Source organism: Gymnoscopelus braueri, assembly GCF_963280865.1.
Source record: "Gymnoscopelus braueri genome assembly, chromosome: 4".
Lineage (NCBI taxonomy): Eukaryota > Metazoa > Chordata > Actinopteri > Myctophiformes > Myctophidae > Gymnoscopelus > Gymnoscopelus braueri.
In genome coordinates, this window is record NC_137605.1 from 3053756 (window position 1) to 3077073 (window position 23318).

General features: G+C 45.7%; 1 protein-coding gene across 2 annotated transcripts in view; it reads right to left on the reverse strand.

Annotated features, from left to right (window-relative positions):
* The window catches only part of znf1035 (zinc finger protein 1035), a 36971-nt gene continuing 13653 nt past the window's right edge, over positions 1-23318 (reverse strand). For both annotated transcript variants that reach the window (XM_080425347.1, XM_080425346.1), the window contains 2 exons: positions 10445-10536; positions 1-10314 (listed from right to left, as the gene is read on the reverse strand). In XM_080425347.1, coding sequence (XP_080281473.1) covers positions 777-10268 — 9492 coding nt within the window. In that variant the 5' untranslated portion in view covers positions 10269-10314; positions 10445-10536 and the 3' untranslated portion in view covers positions 1-776. The remainder of the gene's footprint in view (positions 10315-10444; positions 10537-23318) is intronic.

Sequence of the window (23318 nt, forward strand, 5' to 3'; positions counted from 1 at the left end):
AACATTCAGCTGACACATTTATTTGATATGAATGCACAAACTAAAATGTCAACCATAAAAAATATGCCTCAAGTGGTTTAAAGAACATCCTCTTCAAACCCCTTTTTTCATTTTTATCTGTACAAGACATTAACAGCCAACACTACAATGAAACGTATCCGGTCATAAATCTTAAGGGGAGCAAAAGGCCAGGACACTAAAAAGGAACAATGCAGAATGTTTTAAACCCGAAAGGTTGAACGACAAAACCTACAACATTTAATGGGAAAATACAAATGGACTAAAAATAAAAGCCCCGTCGTATTTACAAAGCCTTTACAGTGAGAGAAATTTTACATTATTTAACGCAGAACAAAAGTGTATCAAAAATGTCACAGTTAACACTCACACCTGACCCCATCAAAAAAGGCTGATCCCTTAAAGAAACATCTCTCGACACCATGCGTTGTTTTCACCGCACGATGTTCCACACCTTTATACAATATCAAACAAGATTATGAACCACATCTATGGCTGTGGCAAGTATTGGTTTGCTTACAAAAATCATTTTGAAAAGGGTTCATAAGGAGATGATGCCTTTCTATTAGTAGGATATACAGGATATATTCCAACAACCGTTTTATTTCCCCAATTCAATTTGACATTTTCTTCTTTAGTCCAACAGTTTATGTATATGTAGGGTTTCGAGGGACCCTCAGGGTTCCTTGGAGGTTCCTTCCAACTACAACGTAGTAAGAATAACAATGTACAAAGCTACTGACAGTAGGGCGCAGCGGTCAGACGGAGGAGGGCCCTGCGTGGCTCTGCTGGTGCTCCTCCAGGAGGTGAGGGAAAGCGAACGCTTTGTCGCATTCCGTGCATTCGTACACGACCTGCCCGACGTGACTCTCCTCGTGCTGCCTGAGCAGAGACAGCTGCCTGAAGGACTTGTAGCACATGTGACAGCGGTGGTCCCCCGCGCCTTTCTCGGCGTGCTTCCTTATGTGCACGCTCAGGTCTTTCGCCGTGTCGAACTCGAGCTCGCACTGCAAACACTTGAACACGATCTTGTCCTGGGGCGCCATCTTCATACGCTCTCTTCGCTCGTGCTCCCTCAGATACTTTTTCAAGACGAAGCCCTTCCCGCAGTATTGACATTTGAACGGGCGTTCGGCGTCATGCTGGCTATTGTGATGCTCCATTAATGGGCGTTCGGTGCCATGCTGGCTATTGTGATGCTCCATAAGACTGCTTTTGGATGTGAACTGCCGTGAGCAAAGAGAGCAGTCATAGGAGTCCTCTCCGGTGACGTCGACGTCCGACTCGTCCCCCGATGCTTGCGCCGTAACAGTGGACCGCTGAGCCGGTGCATTTGAACGTCCGGTGTCTGTCGCTGCTTTCCCGTGAGGAGAGCAGCGGTGCTGGCGGAAGGCGTCGCTTCCCAAGTAACTGTTGCCGCACTCGGTGCATTCGAACTGAGTGGCTGCGGTCATGTGACAGCGTTCGTGTTCCTCCAGCTCGCTCTTGGAGGGATATGTCAGCTTGCATGTTTTGCATTCATGGGTATTCTCAGAATGAGCTGAAAAGTGATCCACCAATTTGTTGGGAGTGGAGAACTGTCGAGGGCATATTGGGCATTTGTAAAAATGTTCATCTTCATCTGTCCCACTAGTACTGCCTTTACCTTCCTCGTCCTCCTCCTCGCCATGCGTCTTTATATGGCTGATGAAGCTCGCGCGATAGGAGAAATTCATACGGCACCGACTGCACTCCAATGCATAGGGTTGTGACTGTTGGTGGATAGCGTTGTGCTTTCTCAGGTGAGATGCAAACACAAAATGTTTATTGCAGTCCGGACATGAATATGGTCTATCTATCGACGGCTTGCAGCCGTGCTCTAAAACTTGGTCAGGGCCGTCGAAATGCTCAAAACAAATGCCACAGGACAGTTTTTCTTGGCTGGCTTTCGGAGGGCATTCAGAGGCCGACGCTCTGAGAGGCTTAGTTTTTTCTGGAGGAGGGAGATTACTGCTCAACTCCTTGTGGCTTTTCCGGTGCTCGGCTCGACCGCTCTTGGAACGAAATGAGCGGTTGCATATGTCACATGGAAAGTGTTCTTCTTGGTGGGTGGCCGCCATGTGTTCTGCCAGCTGCGCAGGCCCCGGGAAAAAAAGGCTGCACTTGGTGCAGCGGTACGGACGACTCTTCCCATGCGAGTGCTTATGTTTGCGCAGCGCAAAGAGAGAGACAAAGCCCCTGCCACAGGTCTGGCACTGGAATTCAGACTTGTGCATTCGCTGATGCTGTTGCAGCTGGGATGCCTGGAAAAAGCACTTCCCGCATTCTGCACATTCATGGGGCTTTTCGCCGAGGTGAAATCGCTGGTGATCCTCAAGGCTCTCAAATGTGGGGAATGTCTTGCTACAGACATGACAGGGGAAGTAGGGTGCAGTGTCTGAATCATCGGTATCGCTATCTCCATCTCCGTCACCGTCGACATCGTCGTTTTCATCCTCCGTTGAACTTTCCCCTGTGACACTGACCTCTATGCTATTATACGGTTTCTCAGCGTTCCTGTTCTCCTTTACAGCAGCAGAGAGAGGTTCATCTGTCTGAAATTCCTCGTGCCTCATCTTGTAGTGTCTGGCGAGTGATTTCTTTATGGAAAAGCTCTTATCACAGATATGGCACGTGTGCACAGAATCTGGATGGCTTTCACTGCAATGGTTACTTAATGCCCGGGTGTTCCAAAACCTTTGATTGCACATCTTGCAGTTGAAAGGCCTGTTTGGATCATGACTCGTTCGATGGATATCGAGATCCGACTGGGAACAGAAGACCTTTCTGCAGTCGGGGCAACAGTATCTCTTAGTATCTCCGTGCATGTTGGTCATGTGCCTTAGAAGAGAACCGTGACTGGTGAATGTCCTCCCACACTTATTACAACGTCTGTCTTTTATCTCCTGTTCTTCTCTGCCATGGTTTTCTAGATGACTAATGAGCAGTAGGCCATCTGTGAAACTTTTATCACATTCTGAACACTGGTAACGTGCAGATTTCTTCCTGGTGGACACGCCACTTTGCTCTGCGCCCTTTGACACCATGTCTGAGGCGGGTTCGTCTTTGCATTTAAAGTTGGTCTGCAAAACCCCTGTGCCTGTCGTCTGAGAACCCTGGTTGAAGACCAGAACCGGGTTCAGGGCTAAATCCATGTCTGCGGTGACAGAGGCAGTTTTATTTCTAAGTCTTGTGCATTTACCGCTATGTCTGCGATGTAGAGATTTATTCCAGAAACCTTTGTTGCACGTCTTACAGGCAAACGGAAAACTCCTTGAATGTGAACGTAAATGGCCTTTCAGTGCTCCCATATGCATGAAGCGCATGTCACACTTAGGGCACGGGACGGGCTTTTCCACCTCATCATCTAAACCAGTGTCTGGATCAAACAAGGGGTTACCGTCACCAATCAGCTCTGTGCCATCTCCCATATCCAAAGGCTCTTCCTTGATTCTCACCATATTTGACAGCTGCTGTTGTAGGGGAGCGGTAGCCATTGGTGGCTCCTTAGAGGTGTCCTGCCTGTGTGTGCTTAGAAAGTGTTGCTGGAGCTGTGAAAACAACAAGAACCGGGAACCACAATAAGCACAAGAGAAGCCCTTTGGCGGGCTTTGAGGGGTGGGCTTTTGGTTGCGCTTTTGCAAGCTTGGCTCAGTCTTGCACCTCTTGTGATGGGCTTCGAGTGTGTCTTCGGAGAAAATCCCTCCACACCTGTCACAAAGCACAGAGTACATTTCCTCTGTGTCACTTAAAGGGGCACTTAAAGGGCACTTGAAGGAATGCCGCCTTAAGTAATCCTTCCGGATAAATCTCTCACCGCACCGGTCACAGCCAAACGGTTTCTCACCTGTGTGCAGACGGGTGTGCGATGTCCGTTGCCCGATGGTGGTAAAGGACCGAGGGCAATATTTACAAACATATTTCTTCTTTTTGTCAGGATATTTCTGGATCCGCTGTAACAATCGACTTGTCGCTCCTTGTTGTGGTTTTGTCACATTTCCTCTCTGCCTTTGGCATTTCACAGAGCTGTTATGTCTTTTAAGAGATTTGTCTGTAGTGAATGAAGCGCCACAGCGTTTGCAAACAAAGGATTTCTCTGAATCATGGATCATGGCAAAATGTCTGGCCAAATTGCTTTGACTGGACAAGATTTTAAAGCAGACGCTACACTCAAATCTCTGGTCCTCTTCCTCGTCCTCTTCCAGCTTTGATAACTCAAGTTTATTTTTCCAGCCTTGTCCGACATCATCTAAACTGATCTTGGGTACACAAACTTGTAATCGCAGTCTTTGCCCTTTACAGCGACTCTGGTGCACACTCATATGATCATGCCTTGAGAAGCAACTGCCACAGGTTTTACATCGATATGGGTTTACTTCAGTGTGTGTCAGAATGTGGTGCCGCAGGTTCCGAGATTTCACGAAGGTCTGTGTGCAAAATTTACATTTGTATTGACCTTCAGCTTGCTCTTTGACATTTGATGTTCTCAACAACTCTGTTCGTAGCTGAGTCTTGGCCACTGAATGCCCTTCTCTGTAAATGCCATCACAGAAAGCTTCATGCTGAAAGCACATGGCCTGGTAGGTGTATCTCTTTCCACAGTGCATACATGAATAAGGCTTTTCCCCAGCATTAGTAGTGAGATGTTGCAAGAGAAGCGAGCTTCCACCGCTATACTCACTAGTGGTGAGTTCTTGCTCTCCATTGCAGTTTTTTATATGTGATGTAAGCTTTGTAAATCCATAGAACTGCTCACATTTTGGGCACGACAACAAGGAGTTGTTCTTGTGACCACGAAGGTGGTTTCTCAAGCGGTTTTTTCTTGTAAACGTCCGTGGACAGTAGGAACATTTTACCTTTTTTCCACGCTCCCCTCCTCTTTTCATGCCTGGGCATTTACTAATGCCTGACCATTTACCGCGGTGAAGGTGAAGTTCACGTTTTGTGTCAAAAGTTTCTCTACAGCCGCCACATGGAAAAGAGTCATCTTCATCATGATCGATCAGATAGTGGCTCTGGAGAGATTGGGCTTCAGGAAATACTTCATTGCATTTTGAACACTGGACCTGCTTTTGAGCTTTTTGCACTTTCTGTGGCGCTTTGTGTTGGGAGGCCATATGTCTGAGCAGATACACAGGGTATTGGAACTGCATCGGGCAGTCTGGGCACTTGAGCATTCCCTTTTTGACATGGCTCTGTCTGTGCTCAATCAAATCCCCAATGGTCGGAAGGATCTTTTTACAAGCAGTGCACTGTATCCTTCGCTGATGAGTTTTCTTGTGAGCAGAAAGATGGGTAGATTTCTTAAACCGCTTTCCACATTCCAAACAACGGTACGGTCTCTCGCCTTTGTGATTGCGTTGATGTTTCATCAATGAGGTTGTGTTATCAAAACATTTCCCACAAAAGTGACACATGAAAGGGTGTGCTGGTGGGCTGCTACTGGCTTCATTTGTGGAGGATGTCTTCTTACACTCTCTGGTGTTCTCACTCTTTCCACTGTTCAATTTTGTTTGCTTAGAGGCTGAATCTCTGTACCCGATATTCTGTTCGCCAGTGGTTCTATGTTTCTGCATGTGCTTATATTTTCCAGAAGCATGGAAAAAGGTAGCTGGGCAAAGATTGCAGCGGTAGCGGCGGTAGCTGTTGACGTGAAGGGGGTCTGAAGGCGAGTCCTCTGTTTGTTTCTTTGCTTTTCTTGGCTTGTAGACATATGAAAATGCTGTGTTCCTGAACCTGAACAACTTGCCAGTCATTTTAAATATTTCATGTTTCTTCATATGTCTGTATTTCCCAGAAGCATGGGCAAAAACTGCCGGGCAATGATTGCACTGGTAGTGTGGCTTGTCCTCAAGCGAAGTTGAAGTCGGAGGCAATTGCTCAGATTTTCGTTCCGTCTGGCGTCTGGTGTTTACCTTTTTCTTTGCCATTCGAGGCAATTGGTCTGACTTGTGTCTGACCTTGATGTTCCTTGCCAGTTGTAAGACAAATTCTTTTAGGCAAGTGTTTTCTATATGTCTCTTTCTGTTTGGTGCAAATGAGAAACTTGCTCGACATAAGGGACATCCAAATCTATTTCCAATTTTCCATTTGCCACCAAATGTCAAATCTCGGACACAGTCGCGCAGATGCCGAGCCCTGTTGTAAGACCACATGAAATTACGTGGACAGAGAGGGCATTTATACTTTCCAGCTTTTTCTTTTTCAGTTTCATCCTCAAGGAGATTCCCCTTCATCTCTGCAGATGAACTTGTTCTACTGTTTTCCTCTTTCTTATGGAGATAATACTTCTGAAAATAACTCTTGGTCCTATTCTTCCATCTGTGCACATTGTACTCATGTTTCTGGCGTTGCTTGAGAGTGGCGAACCTTTGAGAACAATAGGTGCATGTTTTTGACTTGCGAAAATCTACAAGCTTCACATAGCATTCACGGATGTGGGCGCTGTTGGATACTGTGTCCTTCCGCTCAGTTTTTTCTAATTTTCTGATAACGGCAGCCAAGTTTTTAGATTTCGCAGAAGATTTCACTGCAGATTTCACTGCAGATTTCAATGTAGGCGACGCTTTAAATTTCACTTTACGTTCAGCATTTGGGCCCAGACACCGACCAGGTATAGCTACATGTCTTCGCAGGCTACCTGCCTGTGAAAAATACCAACTGCATACACCACACTTGTATGGCGTTTTGCCTGTATGACTTCGCATATGCCTGATATACTGATATAGTTTGTGGAACGCTTGCTTGCAGATTCCACAAATCTTTTTAAGACCTTTTGCTTTCTTTGGTGAGGGAGTGTCATATGAGAGTTCAGTGGCCTCATCACTTGCAAAGCACGTGTGTTTTTGTGCTTGGCCGTTAAAATAGGTGTCACAGGTTTGACAAAAATGGAACTTTTTATTGAAATGCCTACGATGGTGGTGTTCGATTACATGATCCATGCTTTCGGTAGTAAGTTCGCAATCTGCACACTGATATGTCTGCTTTACGCTGTCTCTGGGTTCTAAGTGCTCCAAAACTATCACAGGTTGCAGGCGTTTTCTCATTTGAACAGAGGTCTTCAGAAGAGGAGTTGCCTGCTCCGTTGTGGTTTGACTGTTCTCTAGTGGAGCAGATTCAGAGTCTGTTTCATCATCTCCTGATGACAGCGGTTCACCGTACCACAAGTCAAGTTTGGGCTGCTCCTGTTCAGAAGTTCCATCCGCCTTTTGAAGTGATTCTCCAGCAGGAACATTGTCATCAACCCTTTGTAGCTCTACTGCTACTTGGCTCTGTCGTGGCGTTCGTTCTTCTTGGTCCATGGCCTCTTGGTTCTGTGGTGCTGGTTCTTCTTGGTCCATGGCCTCTTGGTTCTGTGGTGTTGGTTCTTCTTGGTCCATGGCCTCCTGGTTCTGTGGTGTTGGTTCTACTTGGTCCATGGCCACTTGGTTATGTTGTGTTGGTTCTACCTGGTCTACGGCCGGTTGGCTCTGTTGTGTTGACTTTGACTGGTCCATGGCCAGTTGGCTCTGTTGTGTTGACTTTGACTGGTCCATGGCCAGTTGGCTCTGTTGTGTTGACTTTGACTGGTCCATGGCCAGTTGGCTCTGTTGTGTTGACTTTGACTGGTCCATGGCCTCTTGATTTTTTCGCATTGACTTTTCCTGGACGGTGGCCACTTGATTTTGTTGCAATGGCTTTTCCTGGTCCATGGCCACCTGGTTCTGTTGCATTGACCTTTCCTGATCCAAGGCCACTTGGTTCTGTTGTGTTGTATTTTCCTTGTCAACAAAAGAGGATATTTCCCCTTTATCTGTGGGACATGTCCTGTCATTTTCCAAGCAGGGCTTTGGTTCTGTTATTGAGTAATTTGTGTCTAAACAGGGCTGTTTGACATTGCATTCTTTAGGGTTTACGTCATCGTCGGCTGAAATACAAACTTTGTCCTCGAGACGATCACTGAGAATGTTGTCCTGTGAACTACTTCCATCATCTTGATCGCTGCTTTCCAAACGATGAATGTCAGAGTTAGGAGTAGTATCTTCCTTCAGCTTATCGGCAGCATCTTGAGAATGTGACAAGTTCCCCTGTGAATCAAAGGGTTCAGAGACGGACTGCACAGCTTCTTTGTGATCATCCTTCTTTGTAACATAGTCTTTATCTTGACTGGCTGTGGAGGCAAGACTTGGAGCTAAGTTTTCCTCTTCATCACAAGCTTCATTTTCTTTGTCATTTCCTTTAACTGCATCAACTAGATTACCTTCTCTATCACCCACATCATCAGGTATACTATTTGATGCAACTACTGTAGTCTTTTGGGATTTATTTTGTTGACGACATAACTGTTCTTCCTCTTTGCCATCTGGGTCATCAGATGACTTGAGATGGCCAGATGATTCCTCCTCCGCAACATCCTCAGGTGACTTTTGATGGTCATTAGAATCCTTCTGCGTTATAGGCTCAGATGACTTGAGATGGCCATTAGAATCCTTCTCCGTTATAGGCTCAGATGACTTTTGATGGCCAGATGGTTCCTCCGCCGCAACATCCTCAGGTGACTTTTGATGGCTATCAGAATCCTTCTCCGTTATAGGCTCAGATGACTTTTGATGGCCATCAGAATCCTTCTCCGTTATAGGCTCAGATGACTTTTGATGGCCAGATGGTTCCTCCTCCGCAACATCCTCAGGTGACTTTTGATGGCCATCAGAATCCTTCTCCGTTATAGGCTCAGATGACTTTTGATGGCCATCAGAATCCTTCTCCGTTATAGGCTCAGATGACTTTTGATGGCCAGATGGTTCCTCCTCCGCAACATCCTCAGATGACATTTGATGGCCATTAGAATCCTTCTCAGTTATAGGCTCAGATGACTTCTGATGGCTTTTTGAAACCTTCTCCGTTTCATCGCCAGATGACTTTTGATGGCGTATTAGATCCTCCTCCATTACAACCTCAGACGAGTTTTGATGACCATCTAGATCCTCCTCCATTACATCAGAGTTTTGAGGACCGGCTAAATGGCCGTCGATCAGCTTCTCCTGCACGATGGCCCCATCTTTGTCCTCCGCATCTTTCATCTTTTGTTTGTCGTTTTGATATGCATTAACGTGCTCAATGCCATCCTGCAACATTGTTTCACTCTCTGAAGCCATCGCACTTTTAGAATGGTTGGAGAATTGGTCATAAGACGTTTGCGCAGTTTCTGCCGGTTCCTTCCTGTCCTGTTCATAATCAGACAGTGTTTCTTTTGTGTCAGTCTTTAACAGAGACAGACTTTGGACGTTTTCTGCCACTTCAGGCCTGTTCTGTTCACGATCTGACAGCTTTTGTTTTGTTTCAGTCTTTGACAGCGATAGACCGTGGACATTTTCTGTAGTGTCCATCCCGTCTGGTTCCCAATCAGACACTGGTACTGTCTCAGTCTTTGACAGAGATAGACTTTGTATATTTTCTGTAGTTACCGTCCTGTCCTGTCCAAAATCAGACAGCTTTTGTTTTGTCTCAGTCTTTGGCAGAGACCGACTTTGGACATTTTCTGTAGTTACCGTCCTGTCCGGTCCAAAACCAGACAGCTTTTGTTTTGTCTCAGTCTTTGACAGACACCGACTATGTACTGTTAAGGGAGTACCTGACGTCTTACCACTGCACAAACTTTCCAAGGGAGATGGAATATGGTCAGTGGACATTGAAGGCCATAGATGAGTGCTGTGGTGCTTAGCAACATCGACATGATAGGCTGATTTTACCAAATTACTGTTCATGAATTTACATGATGGCCTAATGTCATTGAGATCTGCCTCTGAGCAGCTACTGACATCCGAGTACTCCTCAAGAAAAGGTGAAGGTGAATTGAGCAATCCATACTCTTGCTTAAGTTCCGCTGCAAAAGTTGAGTGGTCTGGAGTGGCAAAATGGTGTGGAGGGGGAAATTCCTCTGGGGCAAAGTTCGGAATGTTATAGTCTTTGACCGTTTGTTGCTGATTAGCTTGCCATGGGACATTCCCGTAGTAGTTTGAGTAAGCGGCACCTGAACTGCTAAGACCAGAGTCTGGGTAAAAGTTTGTACCAAAGTTCATGTTTGTTGGAGGGCCTTCATGAGAAGACACCATGCTGGGAAAGCCATGATGTCCACTTAAGTTGTCTATATGCGGGGATAGGTTCCCCTCAGCATCTAAAGGCACTCTCAAGGTGCTTGCGTCTGATGAAGGCGGTGCAAGATTATGAAAGTAAGAATCCCAACCATGCGCCATTGTCTCCAGGGGCTGAACTCCGGGGCTTAACTCCTTTCTTTGACACCTGAGAAACAAGCACACGAAACAACAACATGTTAGAAAGACAATATTAATGATGCTGCTGCAGTGAATACAACATAAACACAATGGAATTATGACTACTCAGATTTTGAACAGGGAAGCCAGATACTCACCACTTCTACATGGCCGTGCATGGGCCACATCCAGAGTTGAAGTTGAGTTGAAGTTGATCCATGCAGATGGGGGTTACATCGCCAACAGCAACCTAGAACAACAGGCATTCAGATTTAGTCTGTTATTCTAAACATGATATACAAGATATAAAAGAGATGATAGGTCTTGTATCGCAACATTAATAATCAAAAATGGTATGCAACTTCAGCCTGAGCCTAGTATAAAAGAAACCTAACTTGATCCAAGTGCCTACAAAGGACGTCCATTAATCAGTTTGTCTGTCATGAGTCTTGCACAGCTCTGGTCGCAGCTATAGCTACAGTCTTCTTTACCTTATTATGAAAGAAAGAAGCTGTTCACCCCTAGACGATGGCAGGAAAACAGATTTCACCTCAAGGTGAGCCTTTGAATCAGGTTCTTAATTTTTGCACTCATTAACCACCTGCACTTCATATGGTTGAGCAGAGTCTCTCAGCGCTCTATACTAGTGTACTAGGCGTCTTATCTGTTTTCCGTTAGTGTGGGGAAAGCGGAAAATAGCCGATTGGCAAGCTCACATTGTGATCTACTATTTTCTGCAAAAGCTTTCCCCACGATACGGATGATGGGGTCTACGTAGTTAAATTATCTAGTAAGAGTAGTTTGTCAGCTTCACATTACACAGAAACCAAGTTTTACAAGCATAAAAAAACAACAACAACCAGAAGATAGATCTCTCATTTCCAAGGTGGAGGATGCAAGCTGCACATGTTCACAGGGCTTTCTGTACGTTGCATTTGATTTCATAAAGAATACCACAGTAATAAACAATTTGGTCAAAGCTTTTAAGATATCATGGCTGAGACAGATATCCAAGGAGTTATTAAGAGTGCATCGACTAGGGATGTGTCGATTTTTAAAGAGTGCATAGACTCAGTGATGTGTCAATTTTTTAACAACCATCTCAATGGTCATCACAAAAACAATCAAATGACCGTCAAAACCATGTTTTTTAGATATTGATGTGCATACGGTATTCAGTTGCTGTAACGACAGCAAATTCCCTCGTTTTCCCTCTATCCATCCCTCACAAATATTTCTGCATCAAACTCATCCTCTCTCCTTTCCTCAAAGATAAGTGCCCAGTGTTCACAAGCTAAACTCACCCACCATTCCAAAGCAGGAGGGTGGAAGGATCTTTGCGTTCGGGTGATGCTGGTAACCCACTGGATTTAGCAGAGAAAGTGTGCCGAATTTGCCTGGGCACCATATCAGTGAAAACGGGAAAACAGCCACAATCTCAGGAATCACCCGAGAATTAAACATCCTGCCAACCCTGAAATACATTCCCAATGCTCCTCCACAGTAGCCCCGAGCATCAATACAATATAAACGGGACAGTGAGAAACAAGAGACCACGTGACCAACATAATGACAGAGTATCTAGTCTGTGATTTGGTGCCGTTTTGGACAGTAGATAAACCGGGGGGGGGGGGGGGTACAGTTAGGGGTTAGTGGTTAAGTGTCTTGCTCAAGGATACTTCAAAACGCAGCTTCCCAATTCCAAGACGGCCACTCTTAGCTCCTGAGCCAGTGGCAATCTGATAATAATTACGGTATGAGACAATGGGTTGAAAATATTGCTAAAGGACTACAAACCTGAGCCTGTACATTTTTCCGCAACAGTGGCCAGGTCCAATGTTTTCCAGTATTTCTTTTTCGGGCAGTTCTTTTTTTTTTTTTTTTTGCCCCAATCTATTATTTATGCTAATTCCCCCTTCCCTGCTAAATCCTACAGCTGCCTGGTCCTTGGGAGATCACAGACAACCAAGTGAATCCTGATACACGTGCCTTCAAGGCCGCTTCTTCTCACATGGCAGTGAGGAGTCTCACGGGGAGACTTAAAGCACCAGGACACTTTGCCAGATGTTCGGCGATCGAAAATTGGGGCAAGTGGCCGTTTTCAAGATGTTTTGGCCATTATCTCTGGAACAGTAGGTCCAAACTGCTCAGTTCAAAGCTTGTTGGATGCACGACTTTGAGGACATTAAGCACACACTGACACCGTGTCTGATTTGTCGGGTTTTCGGGGCCTAAAAGTATGGTAATTGTTCGGGCCGGGCCGAGCCTCGGGGCGGCCCAGTAGGGCCCAGTTAAGGCCGGGCCTTAATTTTCAGGCCTGATGAGAACTCTAGTAGTTACCTTGTCGTCATAGAACCAGTCCAATCGGCGAGATATCTTGCTCTGTTGTGCCGTCGATTATAAACATCAATTCAAAAATAGCCTCCTCGTTGACTTACGCTGTACAGTGAAACAGCTCTCAAAGTCACAGCACATGAACAAATGCAAAACAAGCTGATCCCGCATATATTTAACATCACAAAACCCAGTACGGTATTTGTATAAAAAATAGATACATCTAAAGCTAGAAAAGGTAACTACACAACTAAAACCTCTACCAAAGGGTTCTTTGGAAATGGAAGCGCACGCTATTCCTCCAACTTCCACACCCCACTGAAAGAGATCAACCTCCCCGCCCGGGTTCCCTCCCACAAACAAGGCCAATTGTGACGCCCAGCCAAGCCGGAGGCACCGCGGAGGATTCGAACCCCTATAGACTCTGTGGTGTTGGGCCAGAACTTAGCCCCTGCACCAGTTGAGTGCCCTTGTGGTCCAGTATTAACATGGCCCCCGTACATGAGTCTGATGGTGCGTTTACACAGGCAGATACAAAAGCTACACAGCATCTGAAGTGGGCTGTATCTTTGTATCTTCATGTCGCTGGGTTCCATTGAAAATGAATGGTTGGCTGTATCTTTGTAGCTGCCCTATCGTGGCTCATATCTGGCATAGAGGGGCGGGGTTTAACATCTCCGGAGAGAGAATGCGTGTGATCCCATTGGTTCACCGATCTGTCCGTCAGCCCCCGCCCCGCCAACACAACATTTGGAGCGACGCCCACTGCGCTCTGGTTGGTCGGGGAAATGAAACACTTCCTATACCCGGAACACCGACTCGCTGGTCCAGGCTTTTATTTGCAAAAATAAAAAATAAAAGCTTGGAGATGGAGGCTACTGCCAGTGTGAGCGCAGCATGAAGGCGTGTGCTCACCAAAGTGTTTGTTTGAGCGGCGCAATTACATACAAAGTCAATGCAAAGATGCGACTTGGTGCGACGTTGCATCGAGCGGCGCTAACTGTATCTTCATTCCAGCTGGAAAATTTCAGCTGAGGCTACGTTCACCTTCGGCCATAATTTACACCTGCACATTACAAATGGTGTTGCGCCCTCCTGTTTCCTAACAGGCCCGGTTATCATGGGTACATGCAGAAGTTTAATTTGGGCATTCTAACACGTTTGGGGCAAAAAGAGAGCCTGCGTCACATGCAAGAGGCTGCCTGGGTAGGTATAGCATTTTGTTTTGTAGGAAATATGACAGCTGTTCTTATACTCCGCATCTGATGTCCTGGTTCCAGAGACGGCCTCACAGTCGTCAGCTGAACAGCTGCACACACTGCTTTAAGCGACGTCCCCTTTCCTTCTCCCTGGTATTTCTGCTCATCAGGTTCTCCTTTCCTCATAAAAGAGCCATTTCTCTCAGACTGGCCCACTCACTGCCTGTCAGGGGGAAAGCCAGTCAAGAGGGAGCTCCCCCCCCACCCCCCACCAGCCCCTGTTATAGCTGTAAGTCTCTCGGTTTCTACAGGCAACCAACTGCCGCAGTCTGACTATGATGTGTGTCACCTTGAGGCCAGTCTCATGCGGCCGGGCCCTCGAGGAGGAGGCCAGCTCTGCAGTCTCGCTCCACTCTGAATGGAGGGAGAGAGGGAGGGAGGGAGGGAGGGAGGGAGGTCTGGGGAACCTCACACTGGAAATGGTGGATAGAAAGAGAAGGCAGCAGCGGCTCACTCTGTCAGGCGTGGCTAAACCGAGAGTGAGCGGTGACGTAGTGTTAGAACCAGAATCTGGATTCCCCCCTCCCTTTTTTTTCACAGCTCTGCCAAGGCCCTGCCCATACTGCCTATTGCCACATTCCCCAGGCTTTATTTCTGAGGAAGCAAGGGCTGGGATCTGAGGCCTACACGCCTTCCTGTCCCCCTCCGTTTCTATGGAAATCATAGTAACTAGTAATCCATTGTTCCTCCAGAGGTTAACCATAGCTCCTTGAGAGAGAGAGAGGACCAGGTCAGAATTTTAGGGGACATGTCTACGTAGGAAACATAATAATAATAATAATTCCTTTATACAGTAGTGATAAAGACAAGCACTAACAGTTTGGCTCCTTGCTGTATAAATATTTATTAACCACTTGAACCCAACGTCCCTGTTATGGGCACGTCATGATAGGCGAACATTCCGCTAAAAAACAGCAGATCTACAAGCTCACAACCCTGTCACAACGTGACGTGTTGTGAGCTTGTAGATCGGCTATTTTCGGCAAAGGCCAATTGGTGTTGAGGGAAAAAGGAGGAGGCCAAGTAGAGAGCCCCAGGACCCCCGTCAAGTGGTTACAATTCCCTGAATGAATGGTGGAATGGGTTTCCACCGAAAACTATGGCACTCCTCTACCTCTACATTCAGGGCAAAGAGCAAAAAGCTGAACTCTCTTCCTTTCCTTTTATCATGAGAGGCGTGGCCAAAGGCAATCATCTCTTTGTGTCGAGTTTCAACTAGCTTATTGGTCAAGAGCTGAGCTAGTACTGCCAAATATGGTAATACTGAAGCATGAGCAAGTAAACAGGACAGCAGACGGTTGCTGTTCCCGTTACATTTCTCAGTAAAATGGTAGATGATGCATTTATATAATGCCTTCCTCCAGGTCAGTGTGCATTATTACATTCACCCATTCACAAACCACCGACAGCAGAGGAAACCATGCAAGGCACCAACCCTCTCATTGGTAGCAGTTAGGGGTTCAGTGTCTTGCTCAAGGACACTTTGACACTAACCCAGGGGGAACCGGGGATCAAACCTAGAACCTTCCGATTCCCAAGCAGCCCTTCTAAATCCTGAGCCACAGCTAACCCAGTAAAACACAGGATGTCAAAATTACTCATTCTATTCCAAGTTTTTACAGAATAGAATCTATCAATGGTCTTCTTTCAATGGTTTGAACATCCAAGTCCATCAGGGGCCACGCCTTCCAACACCACTTAGGGCTCGCTCATTACAGCATAGGATTACATTGGGGTTGCCTGGTTTTGGCAAACTTTCAAGGAAACATTAAAAGGTTCCTTTGGTTGTAATGTATAGGATATCCCACAAAGACACGTGGCAAGGCCACAAGCCTTCATCTGCTTATTGTAATGGTTTACTCAAAATAAAATCCTTTAATAGCTTTGGCTTCTTCCAAATACAATGAAACAGAAAATCAAAAACAACGGCTCCACATATTCGTTCTAAAACTTTTAGAAATATATTGAGGAAGAGTCACGCTTTATTGGTAGTGATAAAAGACAGAGCTTCCAGCACCATACATTGTGAACCACTAGGCAGATTCACATCATCAACGAACCACAGGCCATGATGTTCTAAAAAGGTACAATATAATGTTGACCAAAGGGTTTCACCGATGCTGCACTGGTGGCAATATCTCAATGCCACAAAGCAGAAACAGGAGGAGTTGGACAGGGCTCACTCTAAAACTAGTAATAGGAGCAGAATTCAGAAGGTGGTGAGACCTACAGGAGAGAGTGTATGACCGAAGATAGACGTGGGCCATGCATTGTCCATAATTGGACACGAGAAGGTGTTTGGGGAAGCAGGAGAAGGATCTATGAATGTAGAAACCCAGTGGCCAGTCACTACTAAACTCATGTAGAATGTAAAAAGAACCCTTCTCTGACCCTTCTCTACACACTTACACAGCAGGCGGCAGTGGCTCAGGGGTAGAGTGGCCTGGTAGAGTGAACTGGAAACCGCAAGGTTCCCGCAAGGTTCCCAGTTCGATCCCGGGTTGGGGGGCTCCCCCAGAGTTACTGTCGAAGTGTCCTTGAGCAAGACACTGAACCCCTAATTGCTCCCGATGAGCAGGTTGGTGCCTTGCATGGTTTCCTCCACCATCGGTGTATGAATGTGTGCGTGAATGGGTGAATGTAATGCACAATCTATGTAAAGTGCTTTGGAAAAAAGCTCTATATAAATGCACCATTTACCATTTACTTTTGCAATGAGACGCTACTCTGATCCTCTCAATTAAAGCCACTTGATTGTGCCAAAAACAAATACAGTAGTAGGGGATACAGGACTCAAGGTAAGATATGCTAATGCAAGCAAATGTGCAGCCAAGAGGACAGGTCTATGTCAGTCAATAGGTCAATAGTGTGCGCTCCCTAGACAGAGGTGGGTGGAATAATGCAATATGGTGACCTAGACGCAATCAATGTCGGAAACCATGTAAGGATGAATTTTGCCGCTGTATTATTTAACCGTGTCTGCTATTTGCTCATGGTTTTGTCAACATCTTGTGATATCTCCATCCATCGTGGCAGCACCACCAAACAGCAATTCAGCAATTATAACCTACATTTAGGTTCCAGGGTTGTGCACAAACAACCAAACCGGCTTGGAACAAATAACACTGGCAGGATGATGTGTGGCATCATGGTCGAGCCAAAACGAGCTCTCAAGCTGAAGTGTATTAGTGTAGAAGACCCCAAACAAACGTCTTTTATCATCAGACAAACTGCAACAACTAGGAATGACAACAAGCCTATGCTTCACACATTGCTTTGTCACTCATCATCTTCTACTGCAGTCTGAAAACTCTGAATTCTGCTCATCTCCTGCTACTCATGTCTCCCTCCCCCCACCCAGCTCCACCAGTGACTCTCCACCATGTCCTCCCTTCTACTCCCCCTAGCTCCTCCAATGACCTTCCATTCCACCCTCCTTCCACTCCCCCCAGCTCCTCCAGCCCTGCTCAGCTATCAGACCAGCCCCCCCCCCCCTTCCCTCCCCCTCCCTCCTTCCCTCTCAACACCACTGTCTGCTGCAGCAAACATCCCTGCCTGCAATCCAGCAGCTTCATCTGTATGGCTCAGGTGAACATAGAGCTGGGGAAACTCATTCCCCCCTTTTGTGCCATGCACGGAAACAAATATATCTTATAACCGAAATAACCGTTTTAAAGACTTTAAGCCCTTTATCACACAGTATATTTCAATGAACGCACATGCAATCACATACAGATTTATGAAAACGACAGATAAACATCGGCCATTGGCATTGGTGAGTGTCATCGTCATCGTATTTGGTGATGCTGATGGCAGTCAACAAGCCCCGTATCAGACGATACCGATGTTTGGCTGATTTATCGGTGCATCCCTACCGGGGTTACCAGGTACCAAAGAAAAGGAAACCCCCCAGAGTTCTGAATGACTTTAGACCAGAGGCTTTGACATCCCACATCATGAAGACCATGGAGAGACTGGTGCTAGCACACACACGCACACAGGGCCCTGGTGAAGACATCCTTGGACCCCATGCAGTTTGCCTACCAAGCAGACATTGGTGTGCATAACCTGCTACAGAGAGCTCCGCTCACTCCCATTACAATAAGACTTGTAAAGGTCACTCCTTTTTGCCCCTCTACAAGAAATGCCATTAGCAAATAAATATCTCACAACATGTCACACTGGGAGCTTGTACATCTATTTACACCGAATGTTGGGAAACATGTGGGCGTCATGTGGTTAACACCATAAAGCCCTTCTTTCAGATAAGCTGCTGAGAGTCCACCTGCATTAGGTGGACTCTTGCATTGTTTCATGGATTACAAACTACCTGACCAACAGGCCATAGTTTCTACGCTGCAGGGATGGGTGTGGGACTGGGTGGACTGGGTGCAGGGATGGGTGTGGGACTGGGTGGACTGGGTGCAGGGATGGGTGTGGGACTGGGTGGACTGGGTGCTGGTGTCACCCAGGCTTCTTCCTCTTCAGCCTCTAGGCCTCTTGACCTTTTCTGTGCAAATGTTGAGATCCTTACAGGCGAATGTTTTTTCAAAATAGCAGATCTACAAGCTTACAACGTGTCGCATCTAGGGTTGGGACCCGGAACCGGAGGAACCGGATCCAACATTGAGGAACCGGAATCTGTTCCATCACATTTGGAACAATTTCCGGGACCGGTTTTATCTACACTGTCAGAGCTGGTAAGTGGACTTCAAGTCTGATATACAATTGCAATGGTGGTGGTTCTCAAACGTTTTAATTTCAAGGACCACCATAACTCTGAGAGTGTACAAATGGAACCAAATGTACCCTTACGGGTCCATTTGGTTCCATTTGTACACTCTGAGTTACAGACCTGCAAGGGTCCATTTGGTTCCATTTGTACACTCTCAGAGTTACAGACCTGTAAGGGTCCATTTGGTTCCATTTGTACACTCTCAGAGTTACAGACCTGTAAGGGTCCATTTGGTTCCATTTGTTACACACTCAGAGTAACAGACCTGTAAGGGTCCATTTGGTTCCATTTGTACACTCTCAGAGTTACAGACCTGTAAGGGTCCATTTGGTTCCATTTGTACACTCTCAGAGTTACAGACCTGTAAGGGTCCATTTGGTTCCATTTTTACACTCTGAGTTACAGACCTGTAAGGGTCCATTTGTACACTCTCAGAGTTACAGACCTGTAAGGGTCCATTTGGTTCCATTTGTTACACACTCAGAGTTACAGACCTGTAAGGGTTCATTTGGTTCCATTTGTACACTCTGAGTTACAGACCTGTAAGGGTCCATTTGGTTCCATTTGTACACTCTGAGTTACAGACCTATAAGGGTTCATTTGGTTCCATTTGTACACTCAGAGTTACAGACCTGTAAGGGTCCATTTGGTTCCATTTGTACACTCTGAGTTACAGACCTATAAGGGTTCATTTGGTTCCATTTGTACACTCTGAGTTACAGACCTGTAAGGCTCTATTTGGAACCACCTATAGGAATCGTTACAGGGAACCGTTAAGGCAGCTACACACTGCACGACTTTTAAAGTTGCCAGGGAGCCATCAAATCTGTACGTATTTCACACTGCATAAATGGTAAATGGTGCATTTATATAGCACTTTTATCCAAAGCGCTTTACATAGATTGTGCCATTACATTCACCCATTCACACACACTCATACACCGAAACCATGCAAGGCACCAACCTGCTCATCGGGAGCAATTAGGGGTTCAGCGTCTTGCTCAAGGACACTGCGACACTAGCCCGGGATCGAACTGGGAACCTCACGGTTTGCAGTTCACTCTACCCGGCCACTCTGCCCCTGAGCCACTGCCGCCGCCCCGACAAGGGATCACACACACTGCAAGATATTTCACAGGACTTTAAATTAACACAGAGAGTAGAGCCCTGCAACGGCAGCGGGATCCCACGGTACACGCAGGTCCCGACACAATTCTTGCGGGCGTGGGCGGTATTTAAATAGGCTATACTTGCGGTCGGGAAAAGGCCCCGCAAAATCCCGCACCGTGCTTTATTTGGCAAGATATGTATATATTATGTCTACGTTCAATCAGAGGAGAACATCATTTCCCTTAGTGGGTACAGCGAGCAGAGTCTCTCTCTCCCCCCGCTTTTTTTGGATCTCAATGGAGATATTGCAGGCTTATACAGGACTGGACGGTAATATTGCGGTACTATGCGGGGCAAGACATTTTTCGTTGTGGGCAGGACCGGCGGTCAGGTCCAGCGACCCTCCCCTATGACTGGCTGTAATGTGCTCTCATTGGCTGTAGCACGGATCTTCTCAGAGAGTGACTGATCGCAACTCCATTCCGTACTGTATGACGTCCAGTCGGCGACAGAGCCAAATCCCAAACCTGCTAGATATCTAGAGACGCTCGGGAAGGCGTCGCCGAGCACCATCATCGCAGCCGGTTCGCCTCGCAGAGCCTTTCACACACAGCGAGCGAAAACTGATCTTGCGTCAGATCGTGGGTTTTGTCGGCGAGCGCCCCAAAAAGTCCCAGAGCTGTGCTGTTGGTCTGGTCAGCATAATTCATCATTTGTATTAAATCTTGGCATTGCAATTTCTCCCCCGGAACAACTTTATGAAGCCAAGACTGAAATAAGGAAATGTACATGTAGGAGGAAGGAGATCAAAACAGCACTCGTCAAACATCACTTCATAAAGTTGTTCCAGGAAGAGTTACTATGCCCACGGTCACCATGACAACAGTACAGCTCTGGGAACGACAGCTCATTCGGAGCCTCTATGACGCTCTGTGGAGGACTATACGCATCCATCCCCCTGACAGTGCATGATGTGTGGCTTTCCATTTCTACTGACAACCCTGTTCAAACTGCCCAGAACCTGGGAGTGGTCCTGGACGCGTGCTTATGGATCCCACCGCAATTCTAGGAGGGTTAGACCTGCTGTGATTGGCCAGCAGTCGCTACGATTGACAGTTCTTCCTTCATATAGAGTTTTTGCAACTATGCCTAAACTGAACCTCAGTAAAACTGTGTCTGAACCTAACCTTAACCCTAACCTCAGTAAAACTATGTCTAACCCTAACCTTAACCCTTAACCTCAGTAAAACTATGTCTAAACCTAACCTTAACCCTAGCCTCAGTAGAACTGTGTCTAAACCTAACCTTAACCCTAGCCTCAGTAGAACTGTGTCTAAACCTAACCTTAACCCTAACCTCAGTAAAACTATGTCTAAACCTAACCTTAACCCCAACCTCAGTAAAACTATGTCTAAACCTAACCTTAACCCTAACCTCAGTAGAACTATGTCTAAACCTAACCTTAACCTCAGTAAAACTGTGTCTAAACCTAACCTTAACCTCAGTAAAACTGTGTCTAAACCTAACCTTAACCTTAACCTCAGTAAAACTATGTCTAAACCTAACCTTAACCTTAACCTCAGTAGAACTATGTCTAAACCTAACCTTAACCCTAACCTCAGTAAAACTGTGTCTAAACCTAACCTTAACCCTAACCTCAGTAAAACTGTGTCTAAACCTAACCTTAACCTCAGTAAAACTATGTCTAAACCTAACCTTAACCCCAACCTCAGTAAAACTATGCCTAAACCTAACCTTAACCTCAGTAAAACTATGTCTAAACCTAACCTTAACCTCAGTAAAACTATGTCTAAACCTAACCTTAACCCTAACCTCAGTAAAACTATGTCTAAACCTAACCTTAACCTCAGTAAAACTATGTCTAAACCTAACCTTAACCTCAGTAAAACTATGTCTAAACCTAACCTTAACCTCAATAAAACTATGTCTAAACCTAACCTTAACCTCAATAAAACTATGTCTAAACCTAACCTTAACCTCAGTAAAACTATGTCTAAACCTAACCTTAACCTCAGTAAAAACTATCCCTGCCAGGAAGCCAAGACACAGGTATGGCGGGTCTATGGGTGGGTCTTCCTATAACATTGGTGGAATCCATCATTTTGCATCGTGGACAGTCAACTGACCCTCAAGCCACACACTGCAGAGATCGCTCCATCCTGTACGTTTGCACCGTACAGAATGTGGATGATCATCAGACCCTTCCTCACCAAGGTGTCTGGTCCAGCTCATTATCCAAGCCTCAGTCATCTCATCTGCAGGCTTGTAGACTTTAGCAACTCCATCAATTTACACAATGTAGGCATTTAGAAGCAGACTCTCTTATCCAGAGCGACTTACAAGTGCAAGATCAGAATAAGCAGAGTAACATGAACTCTAGTCAATATAAGCAACGGGGTAAATAGTCACACATTTTGAATTGCAGAGAGAGAACAATGTAGTCCTTCAGAGAAACTACTACACCAGGTAAACAATGATCTTAACGTGAGTCTAAACAACATGCCATTTAACACATTGGGTGCCAGAGGTTTATTAAAATATTATACTTTGAGTGCCAGGACTTTTTAAACATTTTGAACCTTTTTCAAGTAGTCACAAAAAAAATTCAGTGATCACCGTCCTCACGGTGATCCCCTCATTACACACATACAGGTCTCGTACAATCGGGGGGAAAAAATTTAAAACATTCGGAAATCCATTCCATAGTTGCAGCCAGTTCAAAAAAGTTAAATTAACATTGTAAAAAAAAAAAGTGCACAGGAGCCGAGATACAGGTTTTTGAAGTCATAAGTTAACCAGGAGGTGGATTGGAGTCTAAATCTTGTAGGAGTGATATTTCCTGTTGCTGTGAAGGAAAAAAAAAAAAAAGTAATTTTTTTTTTTTTTTTCCAAAAACCGTATATATACGGTTTTGGCACTCAACGTTAGTATGCGCAAAACCGTATATATACGGTTTTGGCACCCAATGTGTTAAATAACATCCGGTTTGAGGTCATGAGAAAACTAGAAAAAAAAGGGGGGAAAAAAAGGAAAAAGAAAAGAAGAGATAACGATTGACCAAGGTATATCTGCATAGTAAACTATCATCCATCAAGAAGATAAAGGAGAGACAAAGCGCTGCCTATGGGGTGCCGGAATTCTCACTCATAACACCTTCAACTGATCCAGAATGAATCCCAGCACGCCTGGACTTTAACCACCAAGACATTTCACACGTCTACCCCGTCTGCTGTTCTGTGTTCACCGTTCATCACCGGCTTTGGGGTTGCTGTCTGCACCGAATTCTAAACACTGGTGATGACCTACCACCAACCACGCAATCAAGGACATGGCACCCCCATACCTTCGGGACATGATCCGCCCCTTCCCACTTACTTAGATCAGCTAACACAAACACAGGAGGTCTGGTCTGTCCCTCCCTTCCCTACGACACCCTAGCCTAGACAATAGGCCTGTCACAATTATTACATAATAATCGTCTAATAGCAATTATTTTTGCATAATAATAATAATAATCTATAATCTATAATAATCGTCATAATCAATTCCATGTTAAAAAATGACATTTAAAAA